General features: G+C 38.5%; 1 protein-coding gene across 1 annotated transcript in view; it reads left to right on the top strand.

Annotated features, from left to right (window-relative positions):
- Window positions 1-11,748, top strand: part of LOC116902260 (zinc finger protein 431-like) — a 35,186-nt gene extending 23,438 nt beyond the window's left edge. The window contains 2 exon segments of the mRNA XM_032904679.1: window positions 11,155-11,304; window positions 11,307-11,748. Of these exon segments, the coding sequence (XP_032760570.1) occupies window positions 11,155-11,304; window positions 11,307-11,692 (536 nt within the window). The 3' untranslated portion in view covers window positions 11,693-11,748.
- The last annotated feature ends 1,396 nt before the right edge of the window (window positions 11,749-13,144 follow it).

Raw genomic sequence — 13,144 nt, 5'->3', positions numbered from 1 at the left:
ACAGCATAGTCCCCAGTATGTCAGATATTTCCTGATTTGTTCTAATGTTTGTCACATAACTGCCAGGTGAAAAGCATTTACAATTTACCTAAACTCAGCTAAAAGATATAAAACAAAATATTGTTTACTAAAATCCCTCTTTTAACTCTATTGCAAGCTGATTTATGAACTCTGAAAGCCATACAAATTAAATCCAGGAGGAAGAAGTGGAAGGGTCAACTGAGTGCTATCATTAGAGCTCAGGCAAGTTCCAAATTTGCAAATCAGTGAACACAGTGTCACTAGCCACATGGAGTAGAAGCATTCAGTTGAGCAACAGCGATCCTAAGTCTAACATTCTGACAGTTGATTGACTGGAGGACAGACAGGTAAGCTATTTGAAGAGAAGCAGTTGTACTGCTGAACTTCAGATCTGCAGATGTGGCAAAACTTTGGCAGAGGCTGGAACCATTATGCTGGTCCCTTTAGTACCCTCCAATCCTAAGTGTTAGGCGGATGTCACTCAAAATTCACTAGCCAATCAGCACCTTTGAGGGACTTACCAGTCAGGCAAGGAGGCGGCTCTTCCGGGTACAAGGCTTGCAACTTCCTTCTGGTAACTCAGCAGGTATTAGTGTATATGTGCGGTCTGTTGCGAGTGACTCTTCGGGGTGCTGTGAGGGGAAATCAGGCAAGCTCAAGACTCCAGACATGGTAAGTGCAAGGTCATGTCCACAAACAGGGGGAGCAAGCTGCTTAGCAAAGGATACATATGTAATGGTCTTCCCAGTGGCTGGATGGTAAGCAGCAGCCAGACCTAATGCAGCCACTTGTGATATCCTTTGTGGTCTCTCCCTATACCACACTGTAGCTCCTTAATGACTTTATTATGGGACCTGCATTTGTCCCAAGTCGTTATGGTGGCGGCTTGTGCTGAGAAATATACTTGGCAAGATATCAACCCTGAAATCCTGGGTTTTATACTATCCTCTATACATGAACTGACCCTGGGCTCCAACTGCATATGTAGCAGCGAATAGCCTTGTTGGGGCACCAGTGAAAGGGGAAGCCCTTGGTCCTGCCAAGTTTTGACCCCCAATACAGGGGAATATTTGGGAGTTGGGCAATAAGGGGGATGTATGGGGGGAATACCCGTATGGGGGAGTGGGAGGCGGAGGGAATAGGATGGTGGCTTATGGACAGAAAACCAGGAAGGGGAATAACATTTGAAATGCAAGTAAAGAAATGTATCTAAAAAAAAAAAAAAAAAATTTAAAAAAGACATCTTGTGTGTTGGGTAGCACTCGAATATTAAACCGTGTTTTACAAGTGTAGAATAGATGATGTAAGCATTTACCAAATTTTCGGCTATAATACGTAGCTATAATTTTCGGCTATAATACTTAGTAGAATGTAGTTGAGGTGGGCTGGTATAAACACCTCACAGGTATGGAGTATGCTAAGCAGTCCTTTTTAAGATTAGGATAGTAGTATATATCTTTGTTTACCAGGATTTTCCAGACCTTTTTTCCAAACCATAATAAAGGGTACAAACCTGGTTTATAGTCAGCCATTAGGCCCATGCTGATATCAAAGAACAGGCCCCTAACAAAAGGCTCAGGGTGAGATTATAGGGTCACAACCAACACTGAGGCCAGGTCTGCCATATGGATACTGTTTTGTTCTTGAGAAAAGGATAGTTTTGGCTCAAGGGTAGGACTCTACATGGTGACAGCTCCTTGAAAAGGAAGAACAGATTTTTGTTGAGTGTAGGCACGAGCAAGCAAGCCTTCATCCTAATGTATGGAGAATTGCATGGCTCCTTCTTAAACTCCAAACCCTTATCAGCCTGGGATTTAGCATTGGGAGCGTAACCTAAGGCCCTGATGTATTGATTCTACCTTCTGTATTGAATCTACCTGCTGTAGATGCTACCTTCTACTTTTCTAATCTTTCTCATCCTCAGGAACCTCCAAATCAGGACCCTATACAGAAAATGATCTGCTATTTCAGGACATGACTCAGTTAAGAAATGATTCTTGGGATCTTTGCTGTGTAAATCTGCTAGCTGCCTAGGTAGGACTTGCAGTCCTTATTTAAACTGTATTTAAACAATCCGAGGTCTTTTATGTATAGAAAATTATCAATCCCAGCATCTGTGGAATCCAAAACATTGATTTTTGCCTGGCTCCTCTTTGAGCATTACACAGAGCTGATCCCATGCTATCATTAAAGAGATCTTTGCTTGTTAACCTTTTAATTGTATGTGGAGTGATTTCTTTCTGGGATATATTAATACTGAGACAGCTGCTTCTTGTGCTCTTTATAGAAATAATTCTCAGACAGTCTAACCTTAGACTAGCCTAAAACTCAGATAGCCTTGATCCTGTTCATTTGCTCTACAGGGCAATGACCTTGCATTCTTTTGCTGAAAATCTGAAATTCTTGAGTTAAATGAATAAAACAAATCAGTGTTTTATACTTACTCATTTTATTTATGTAGTGAACTATCCATTTCTTCTACCTTCACATGATAACAGGAGGAATAGTGTACTCTATTCATGGTCAGGTGAAACAGGGCAGGCAATAGCTAGATAAGAGACCAAAGTTTAAGGGAGGCATCTGTAGGTGTCACCATTCTGGAAAAGGACATGATTCAGGCATGGTGAATAATTTTGTAATTGCACAACACGTATTAAATAATACATGTAATTAAAAAAGTAGATTGATGGGTATTTTATTTGAGAAGGTGAGCTGAGGCAGTTGATAATAAATTCCTATTTTAGGACCTGTATTATAGAGATATGTGCAATCCTTGTTTACATATTTAAATCATCCCTGAATTGTACAACAGATGCTATCAGCTGTAGCTTGGTGTGCCATGATATAGATCTCAGCAGTTAACACTGCACATAGGGGCAAGGTCAAACACTATCTTTTTAATGCCATTCCTTCTGTGAGGAAGGACCTCTTTTTCTAAGTAACTTGTATTTATTTTAAAATTCAATTTTGGTTATTACATTATAAATTTCATTTTTTTATGCAGAGATGCTTTGGTCTTATACTTGTTTCTATTCTCCAATGTTTCCCAGGAATTAAGAATTTCATTCCTTTTTCTTAAGAGATTTTATATCTTCCCGTTTAGAGCAACATCTCCTGTAGCTCAGGCTTTCTTAGTGTCATTACAGTTAAGATTGATTTGAACACCTAATCCTGCATTTGCTGACCAGTGCTCAGAAGACTGTCATGCAAATCCTTTCAAGCTGGGCTGTATCTTGTCACTAAGGAGAAAAAGATCATGTGAATGAGTGTTGTCCAACCTTCCTGTATTAGGGATGAGGGAAGTACAAATAAAGAGGGAGCTGTGTGGTAAGAACTGAGTTCGCTGATCAACTTTGAAGCAGGTATAAGCATAGCCCATTAAAGGAGGAGGAAGAAGTAAGGTGAAACACTTCTGCTTTTCAAGTTGTTTGCAATAACAATGAGTAGGGAAGTTATTTTAGACAATCAGTAAATTTCCATACAGGCCATCTTGGAGCATTTTCCTGATCAAAGCAATGGTGAACCTAAATAAGGAACTGAACTTTAATCTATAACTGAAATTTCTGTTTTTTTAATAGTTCAAACAGAAGACCTAGACAAAGTGTGACTCTGCCTAAGAGGAAAGTTATTATTCCTGTTTGCAAATACACAATGTAAGAAAAAAGATAAATACTTGGTGTACTCTAGTAGTACTCTAGTACATACTTTAGTCCCTGAAAAATAGCGGATCATACAGTGTGTTTTGAAATTAAAAATAATATTTCAGCATATAATTAAATCATTTCTTTCTTCTCTTTTCTCCCTAGTGTAAAGTCTGAATCCCTGGGACAAATGGTTGGGGGGGGGGCTATTTATCAAATCAAAGCAAACCTGGCCTTCTGGTTTGATCAGAACTGAATCCCTTACTGTAACAGTATGTTGCTGGCATACCTCATCCTCTAGCCCAAGAGTAGGGATGTCATCCTCCCAGCTCCAATTCCTTATGTAATCCAACCATTTTTAACTGGACTTTTTAATTTCTCATTATTATTCTGTCCTCTTGGTCTGGCTGTTTCTTCTCCCCTCCTTCCTCTCTCCACAAGTTTCAAGCTTAGATCTACTGTTGACTATCTAAGATACTCCTACACCTATCTATGTTCTTTCTTTTGGGTATAATAAACTTTCTAGTCCACCATTCCTTGGTGCAGAGATGTAGGATGAAGTAGTCTATAGATATCTGTTACATCCATTTCATTTATAACTTCTGTTAGTTTCACTGTGTCTCTGCTTAGTTTCTGTTTCCTTCATCTGCCCATTGATGAATATGGGTGTTGACATCCCCAACAATTATTGTCTGAGGTGCAGTGTGTGCTTGGAGATTTAATAAAATTTACATTATGAATATGTGTGCCCTTGCGTTTGGAGCATAGGTGTTCGGAATTGAGAATTCATCTTGGTAGATTTTATTTTGACAGTTATGAAGTGTCTTTTCTTGTCTCTTTTGATAAGTTTTGGATGAAAATCTATTTTACTTGGTATGAGATGGGCCACTTCAGCTTGTTTCTTGGGACCAGTGGCCTGGAAAGTTTTTTTGTTTTTTTTTTTTTGTTTGTTTGTTTGTTTTTTTTCCAGCCTTTTACTCAGAGGTAGTGTCTGTCTTTGTCACTGAGGTACAATTCCTGTATGCAGCAAAATATTGTGTCCTGTTTAAGTATACAGTCTGTTAGTCAATGTCTTTTAGTTGGGGAATTGAGTCCATGATATTGAGGGATATTAGAGATCAATAATTGTTGTTTCCTGTTATTTTTGTTCTTTGTGATGGAATTAAGGTTGTATGGAAATCTTCCTTTGGGTTTCTTAAAAGAAGATTACTTTCTTGCTTTTTCTAGGATAATTTCTTTATTCATGTTTGAGTTTTCCAACTATTATCCTTTGTGGGGCTAGTTTTTTTGGACATATAGTGGGTAAATTTGGCTTATCATGGAATATCTCAGTTTCTCCAACTATGGTAATTGAGTTTTACTGGATATTGTAGCCTGGGCTAGCATTTGTGTTCTCTAAGTGTTTCTATGTTATCTGCCCAGTATCTTCTAGCTTTCGCAGGTTCTGTTGAGAAATCTGGTGTGAATCTGATAGGTCTGTCTTTGTAAGTTATTTTTCCTTTTTCCCTTACTGCTTTTAATATTCTTTCCTCGTTTTGGGCATTTGGGGTTTTAACTGTTATGTGTGTGATGGGAGGAATTTCTTTTCTGCTTCCATCTATTTGGAGTTCTATAGGATTCTGTTATGTTCATGGACTTCACTTTCGTCAAGTTAGGGAAGTTTACTTCAAAAATTTTTTGAATATATTTACTGTAACGTTAAGTTTGGAATCTTTGCTGGTTTCTATAATTATAAACCTTAAGTTTGGCCTTCTCATTGTGTTCTGTATTTCCTGGATGTTTTGGCTTAGAAGATTTTTGCTTTTTTTTTTTTTTTGCACTTTGTCTGCTCTGTCAATGTCTTCTGTAGTATCTTCTGCCCCTGAGAATCACTCTTCAATCCCTTATATTGTGTTGGTGATGCTTTTGTCTATGACTTCTAATCTCTTTCCTTGATATTCTATCTTCAAGGTTTTCCCTCTTTGTGATTTATTTATTGTTTCTTTTCCATTTTCAGATAAAGGATAGTTTTGTTCAATTTCTTCACGTCTTTCTTTGTGTTTTTCTATCAGTCTTTAGGAGATTTTTGTGTTTCCTCTTTAAGGCCACCACTTGTTTACATGTGTTCTGTATTGCTTTAAGGGAGTTATTTATATCTTTCTAAAAGTCCTCTATCATCATCAGATGTGATTTTTTAAATAGAAATCTTGCTTTTCTGTTTTATTGGGTTATCCAGTATTTGTTATGATGGGTAATCAATGTTGTGATGATGACAATTAGTCTTGCTTTCTGTTGCTTAAGTTTTTGGGCTTGCCTCTTGATATCTGGTTATTGCAGATGTTCGTTGTTCTGGCTGTTTCTGACTGGAGCTTGTACGTCCTACACCTGTGTGCCTGTGATCTTAGGCATGAGATCAGTCCTGGCATACCAGTACTTTCTGGGCTTCTTTTGGGTAAGGAGGGCTATGAGACAGCCTTATCTCTGGGCAAACATGGAGACCAGATGGATCCTCTCCCAGGCTGCCCTGCATCTCCAGTGCCTTTCATGTTCTGAGAATGTCTCTCCTAGGACTATCTATGAGGCAAAAGTGGGGTCCCATCTGTGCCGAGGAGTATGAGCACTCCTAGGAGACCACATCACTGTAGGCAGCTTTTTGGTATGGAGAGCCATGAGACAGCCCCAGCTGTGGGAATAGATGGAGACCGGAAGTTTCCGATCCCAGTCTGCTCTGCAGTTCCTGTGCCCTGTACACTCCTGCTGGGTCTCCCTTTGGACAGTCAGTGGAAATAATGTGCGGTCTAACCTGTGGGTTTAGGGGTGAGAATGCTCCTGACAGACAACCTCTGAAGGCACGTTTTAGGTATGGAGGACTTTGGGACAGCCCCAGCTCTGGGAACTGATGGAGACTAGAAGGAGGTATCATGCTTTGTTATGTACACATGTATTGGATCTTTTAGGATGTACTTACCTATGATGATGTGCATGTGAACTTCACTAAGGAAGAGTGGTCATTGCTGGATGCTTCTCAGAAGAGTCTCTACCAAGGTGTGATGCTGGAGACCCTTAGGAATCTCACAGATATAGGTAATAGAATGAATTTATTTTTCAGTTTGTAAAATGTAGGCACAGGTGGCTTGGTTATTGTTATTTCTGTTTATCATTTCAGTTCAAAATGAGGAAGAATGGTGTCAGTAAATCATACATTGTTCTAAAATTCACTAAAGGTAGTATTTAAATGTTATCTAATTTCCAATAATGTAACATAGTTTCTCTGGTACCATATTTTAGGCTACATTTTGGAAGATCATTCTACTGAAGGATATTTTAAAACTTCTGGAAGACATGAAAGGTAATTTACATGATAAGCTGATAAGAAAATGCTTCCCAAGAAAGTTTAATATATCCTGAAAGTTTTAAAGAAAAGGAATAGGGTAAAAGACACACTGTGTTAAGTTATAAATGATTACTAAATCTTCCAAACCTTGTGCACCAATGTCAGGTTCTAATTTGTGTTTGCAAGTCATTTCTCAATTGGGAAGACACAGAAACAATGGCTTAACAGATATGTTACTATTTGAATCAATCACAGCTGAACCAGTGTGTAGAACTTTCACTAGGTTCAATCTCACACTACTGCAAAAGAGAAACACATTGATTAAGGCATAAGTATATGTCTACAGCCTTATAACAAGCAGATAATGCTTCTGAGGTTTCTGTCAACAGTGAGAGGAATAGTGAAGAAATGCCTTTCTCCATTTTGCTCTAATTCTCCCTTGGTCCCTGCACAATGATTGTTGCATCCCTCCACATCTCCTAAGATACCGCCTGGATGTGAAGGGAACCGGTCAACAGCTCCCTGCACCCAAATCCCATGGGACAGAGAGCTAAACCTTCAGAGGGCAGACATACCTGGGAAGCCAGAAGAGACTACACTCTGCCCACATTTCTGACTCTAGAGGAAAACACCTAATGCCATCTGGGACCCCTGTACACAGGGGCCCGAGAAAAGGCGGGGCAGGCCCTGCTGGTTGCCGCCCTCATGGAAAGCTGAAATGCAGCACCTCAGGAACAACTTCAGGCCTCGTACCAGAGGTAAGACCAACTTTTCTGCTCCAAGTGACTTGCCTGGTAGACTCAGGACACATGCCCACAGGAACAGCTGAAGACCAGTAGACAGGGAAGACTACACGCCTGAAAGCAGAACACTCTGTTACCATAACTGGCTGAAGAAAACAGGAAAACAGGTCTAAAGCACTCCTGACACATAGGCCTATAAGACGGTCTAGCCACTGTCAGAAATAGCAGAACAAGGTAACACCAGAGACACCTAATGGCGAAAGGCAAGTGCAGGAACCCAAGGAAAAGAAACCAGGGCTACATGGCATCCTTGGAGCTTAATTCACCCACCAAAGCAAACACTGAATATCCAAACACACCAGAAATGCAAGATCTTGATTTTAAATCACATTTGATCATGATGATGGAGGACTTCAAGAAAGACATAAAGAACTCCCTTAGAGAAATGTAGGAAAACATAAATAAACAAGTAGAAGACTGTACAGAAGAATCACAAAAGTCCCCGAAAGAATTACTGGAAAACACAATCAAACAGGTGAAGAAATTAAAAACGGAAATAGAAGCAATAAATAAAGCAAAAAGGGAGACAACTGTGGATATAGAAAACTAAAGGTAGAGACAAGGATCCATAGATATAAGCATTACCAACAGAATACAAGAGATAGAAGAGAGAATCTCAGAAGCAGAAGACTCCAGAGAAATTACCGACACAATTGTTAAAGATAATGTAAAACAGAAAAAGTTACTGGTCCAAAACATACAGGAAATCCAGGTCACAGTTAGAAGATCAAACCTAAGGATAAAAGGTATAGAAGAGGGTGAAGACTCCCAGATCAAAGGACCTGTAAATATCTTCAACAAAATCATAGAAGAAAACTTCCCTAACCTAAAGAAAGAGATGCCCATAAACATACAAGAAGCCTAAAGACCTTCAAATAGATTGGGCCAGAAAAGAAACTCCTCCTATCACCTAATAGTCAAAACACCAAATGCACAAAACAAAGAATATTAAAAGCAGTAAGGGAAAAAGGTCAAGTAACATATAAAGGCAGAACTAACAGAATCCCACCAGACTTCTCACCAAAGACTGTGAAAGCCAGAAGATCCTGGACAGATGTCATACAGACCCTAAGAGAATACAAATGCCAGCCCAGATTACTGTATCCAGCAAAACTCTCAATTAACATAGATGGAGAAACCAAGATATTCCATGACAAAAGCAAATTCACACAATATCTTTCTACAAATCCAGCGCAACAAAAGATAATAAATGGTAAAGCCCAACATAAGTAGGCAAGCTACACCCTAGAAAAAGCAAGAAACTAATCGTCTTGCAACAAAACAAAGAAAAGCACACGACCATAATCTCACATCCAAAGATGAATATAATAGGAAGCAATATCAATGGACTCAATTCCCCAATAAAAAGACACAGATTAACAAACTGGATACCCAGTGAAGACCCTACATTCTGCTGCCTAAAGGAAACACACTTCAGAAACAAAGACAGACACTACCTCAGAGTGATAGGCTGGAAATTAACTTTCCAAGCAAATGGTCTGAAGAAGCATGCTGGAGTAGCCATTCTAATATCGAATAAAATTGATTTTCTACCAAAAGTCATCAAAAAAGATAAGGAAGGACACTTCATATTCACCAAAGGAAAAATCCACCAACATGAACTCTCAATCCTAAATATCTATCCTCCAAATCCAAGGACACCTCCATACAGAAAAGAAATCTTACTAAAGCTCAAAGCACACATTGTATCTTACACAATAATAGTAGGAGATTTCAACACCCTACTCTCATCAATGGACAGATTATGGAAACAGAAATTAAACAGAGACATAAACAGGCTAAGAGAAGTCATGAACCAAATGGACTTAACACATATTTATAGAACATTCTATCCTAAAACAAAAGGATATACCTTTTTCTCACCACCTCATTGTACTTTCTTCAAAATTGACCATATAATTGGTCATAAAGCAGGACTCAACAGATACAGAAAGAGAGAAATAATCCCATGCGTCATATCAGACCACCACGGGCTAAATCTGGTCTTCAATAACAATAAGGAAAGAACACCCACATATACATGGAAGTTGAACAATGATCTACTCAGTTATAACCTGGTCAAGGAAGAAATAAAGAAAGAAATTAAAGACTTCTTAGAATTTAATGAAAATGACGGTACAACATGCTCAAACTTACAGGACACAATGAAAGTTGTGCTAAGAGGAAAACTCATAGTTCTCAGTGCCCTCAGAAAGAAACAGGAGAGAGCATATGTCAGCAGCTTGACAACACACCTAAAAGCTCTAGGACAAAAAGAACCAAATACACCCAGGAGGAGTAGAAGGCAGGAAATAATAAAACTCAGTGCTGAAACCAACCAAGTTGAAACAAAAAGGACTATACAAAGAATCAACAGAACCAAAAGCTGGTTCTTTGAGAAAATCAACAAAATAGGTAAACCCTTATCCAGAGTAACGGAGGAAATAGAGAGTGTGTCCAAATTAACAAAATCAAAAATGAAAATATCTACCAAATCAGAGGAAATTCAAAAAAATCATAAGATCCTACTACAAAAGCCTATATTCAACAAAACTTGAAACTCTGGAGGAAATGGACAATTTCCTAGACAGATTCCAGGTACCAAAGTTTAATCGGGAACACGTAAACCATCGAAACAATCCCATAACTTCTAAAGCAATAGAAGCAGTAATTAAAAGTCTCCCAACCAAAACGAGCCCAGGTCCATATGGGTTCAATGCAGAATTCTATCAGACCTTCATAGAAGACCTCATACCAGTACAATCTCAACTATTCAACAAAATTGAAACAGATGGAGTGCTACTGAATTCCCTCTATGAAGCCACAATTACTCTCATACCTAAACCACACAAAAACCCAACAAAAAAAGAACTTCAGACCAATTTCCCTTATGAATATCGATATACTCAATAAAATTCTTGAAAATTGAATCCAAGAGCCCATCAAAACAATCATCCATCATGGTCAAGTAGGCTTCATCCCAGGCATGCAGGGTTGATTTAATATATGGAAAACCATCTACGTAATCCACTATATAAACAAACTGAAAGGTAAAAATCACATGATCATTTCTTTAGATACTGAGAAAACATTTCACAAAATTCAACACCCCATCATCATAAAAGACCTGGAAAGAACAGGAATTCAAGGCCCAAACGTAAACATAGTAAAAGCCATATACAGCACACCAGTAGCTAATATTAAAGGTATGAAATAACAGAAAATGGAGAGAAATCCTATGAATGTAACCAATGTGGTAAAGCTTTATCACAAAAATGTAGTCTCAAAATACATAAAAGAACACATACAGGAGAAAAACCCTATAAATGTAAGCAATGTGTTAAAGCCTTTGCACAAATTGGTGATCTTCAAAAACATAAAAGAACACATACAGGAGAGAAACCCTATAAATGTGATCAATGTGTTAAAGCCTTTGCACAAATTGGTGATCTCCAAATACATAAAAGAACACATACAGGAGAGAAACCCTATGAATGTAACCAATGTGGTAAAGCCTTTGGACAAGCTTTGCTCTCCAAACACATAAAAGAACACATACAGGAGAGAAACCCTATGAATGTAACCAATGTGGTAAAGGCTTTGCACAAAATAGTCATCTGCAAACCCATAAAAGAATGCACACAGGAGAGAAACCCTATGAATGTATCCATTGTGGAAAAGCCTTTGCACAAAGCAGTCATCTCCAAAAGCATAAAAGAACGCACACAGGAGAGAAACCGTATAAATGCAATCAATGTGGTAAAGCCTTTGCAGTCACATGGTCTCTTCAAGAACATAAACAAACACATACAGGAGAGAAACCTTTTGAATGTAAGCAGTGTGGTAAATCCTTTGCAGGAAGGAGTAATCTCCGAGCACACGAAAGAACACACTTAAGAGGAAAAGCCCTGTGAATGTAACCAGTGTGGTTAAACTTTTTAAAAAATCAGTGGTCTTCGCATACATAACAGAGCATATACTCTTACACCTGTCTTGCTCTTTGCTCTCTTTTATTCTCTGCTCTCCCCACCCCTTTCCTCCACCTTTCATGGCTGGCCTTTTTTTCCTCCTCTCTTGTACTCTTCTTCTTTCATTAAACCTCTCCACCTGGAAAAAAAAACATATAGTTAAGGGAAACTTTGACTGGACCCAGTCGTGAAAGCTTTTTCAATAAAAGCAGAGATCTCAAAATAATACAAGACGAAACTGTGTAATGTATTCAATGTGGTTTTAAAACTTTTTCACAAAGAAGTGGACTCCAAATACATAAACAAACACGTTCAGTGGAGAAACCCAATGAATGTCATCAATGTACTGAAGTCCTTTTCCATCACATTCATCTTCAAATCCATGAAAGAACATGTAGTGAAGAGAAATGCTCTGACTGTAAGTAATGTGGTAAAACCTTTGCACAAAACAATCATCTCCTAGCAAATTAAATAATACACACGGCATATATACCCTATGAATATAAGCAATATGGTAACCCTACTGACAATTACAGTACTCTCCAAGCAAATAAAAGAAGACACAAAGTAACCCTATGTATACAAACAATGGGAAAAGCCTTTGTATATTGCAATCATCTTCAAATACATAACAGAAGACAAACAGGTGAAAAACCCTATGAATGTAAGCTACATGGTAAAGCTTTCACATGTCAGTCAGACTCAAAGGCACAAAATAAACCATAGTGTAATGTGGTTCATCTTAGGTGATCTGTGCACCTTGCACAATGCATGGAAAGATCTTAATAGTACTAAAATCTTGGTTGTCAGATTTATATATTGTAGAATATTCTGCTTTGACAAGAATCATTTACAGGAGAGCTGAGATGTCCTGCTATTTCAGCTACCTGCCTTGTGTTGTTTCCAGAGACTCGCTTCCAGAACAATTTCAGAAATTGTTGCAGGCTCAAACTGGACTCAGTTCATCAGCCTTTCAGACAGAACTTCAGTCCAACCCTGAGATTTCAAAGCATGCAGAGACTGGAAAACAAATGGTAAAGCTACTTTTCTTAATTCTAACCAATATTTTTTTCTAATTTTCCTACCCCTTCTTCCCCCTTTAAAGAATTTGTGCAATAGAAGCTGTTGTGATTTAGAAACTGTGAGAAATTTTTATTCTGCTTGCCTGTAAATGGTGCTGGAGAATTCAAAAATGTATGCAGTGCTGCATTTTCTCTGCCTCCCCAGTGTCCTGATTGCTGGGACCCTACCAAGGAAGCCCAACACATTGGATGATGACAGATGTGAGGAGGTAGAGGGTATCTCCAGAAGGAATAGAAGCCTAGGGAAGGGTTTTCTAGGATGTGCCAGGAACCAGGAATGGGAGATGCTCCATGGAATATATGAGAGTGTTTGTAC

This window comes from Rattus rattus, chromosome 5 (assembly GCF_011064425.1).
Source record: "Rattus rattus isolate New Zealand chromosome 5, Rrattus_CSIRO_v1, whole genome shotgun sequence".
NCBI lineage: Eukaryota > Metazoa > Chordata > Mammalia > Rodentia > Muridae > Rattus > Rattus rattus.
Note: the sequence above shows the minus strand (reverse complement) of the source record. Positions and strands in the feature narration are given on the sequence as shown.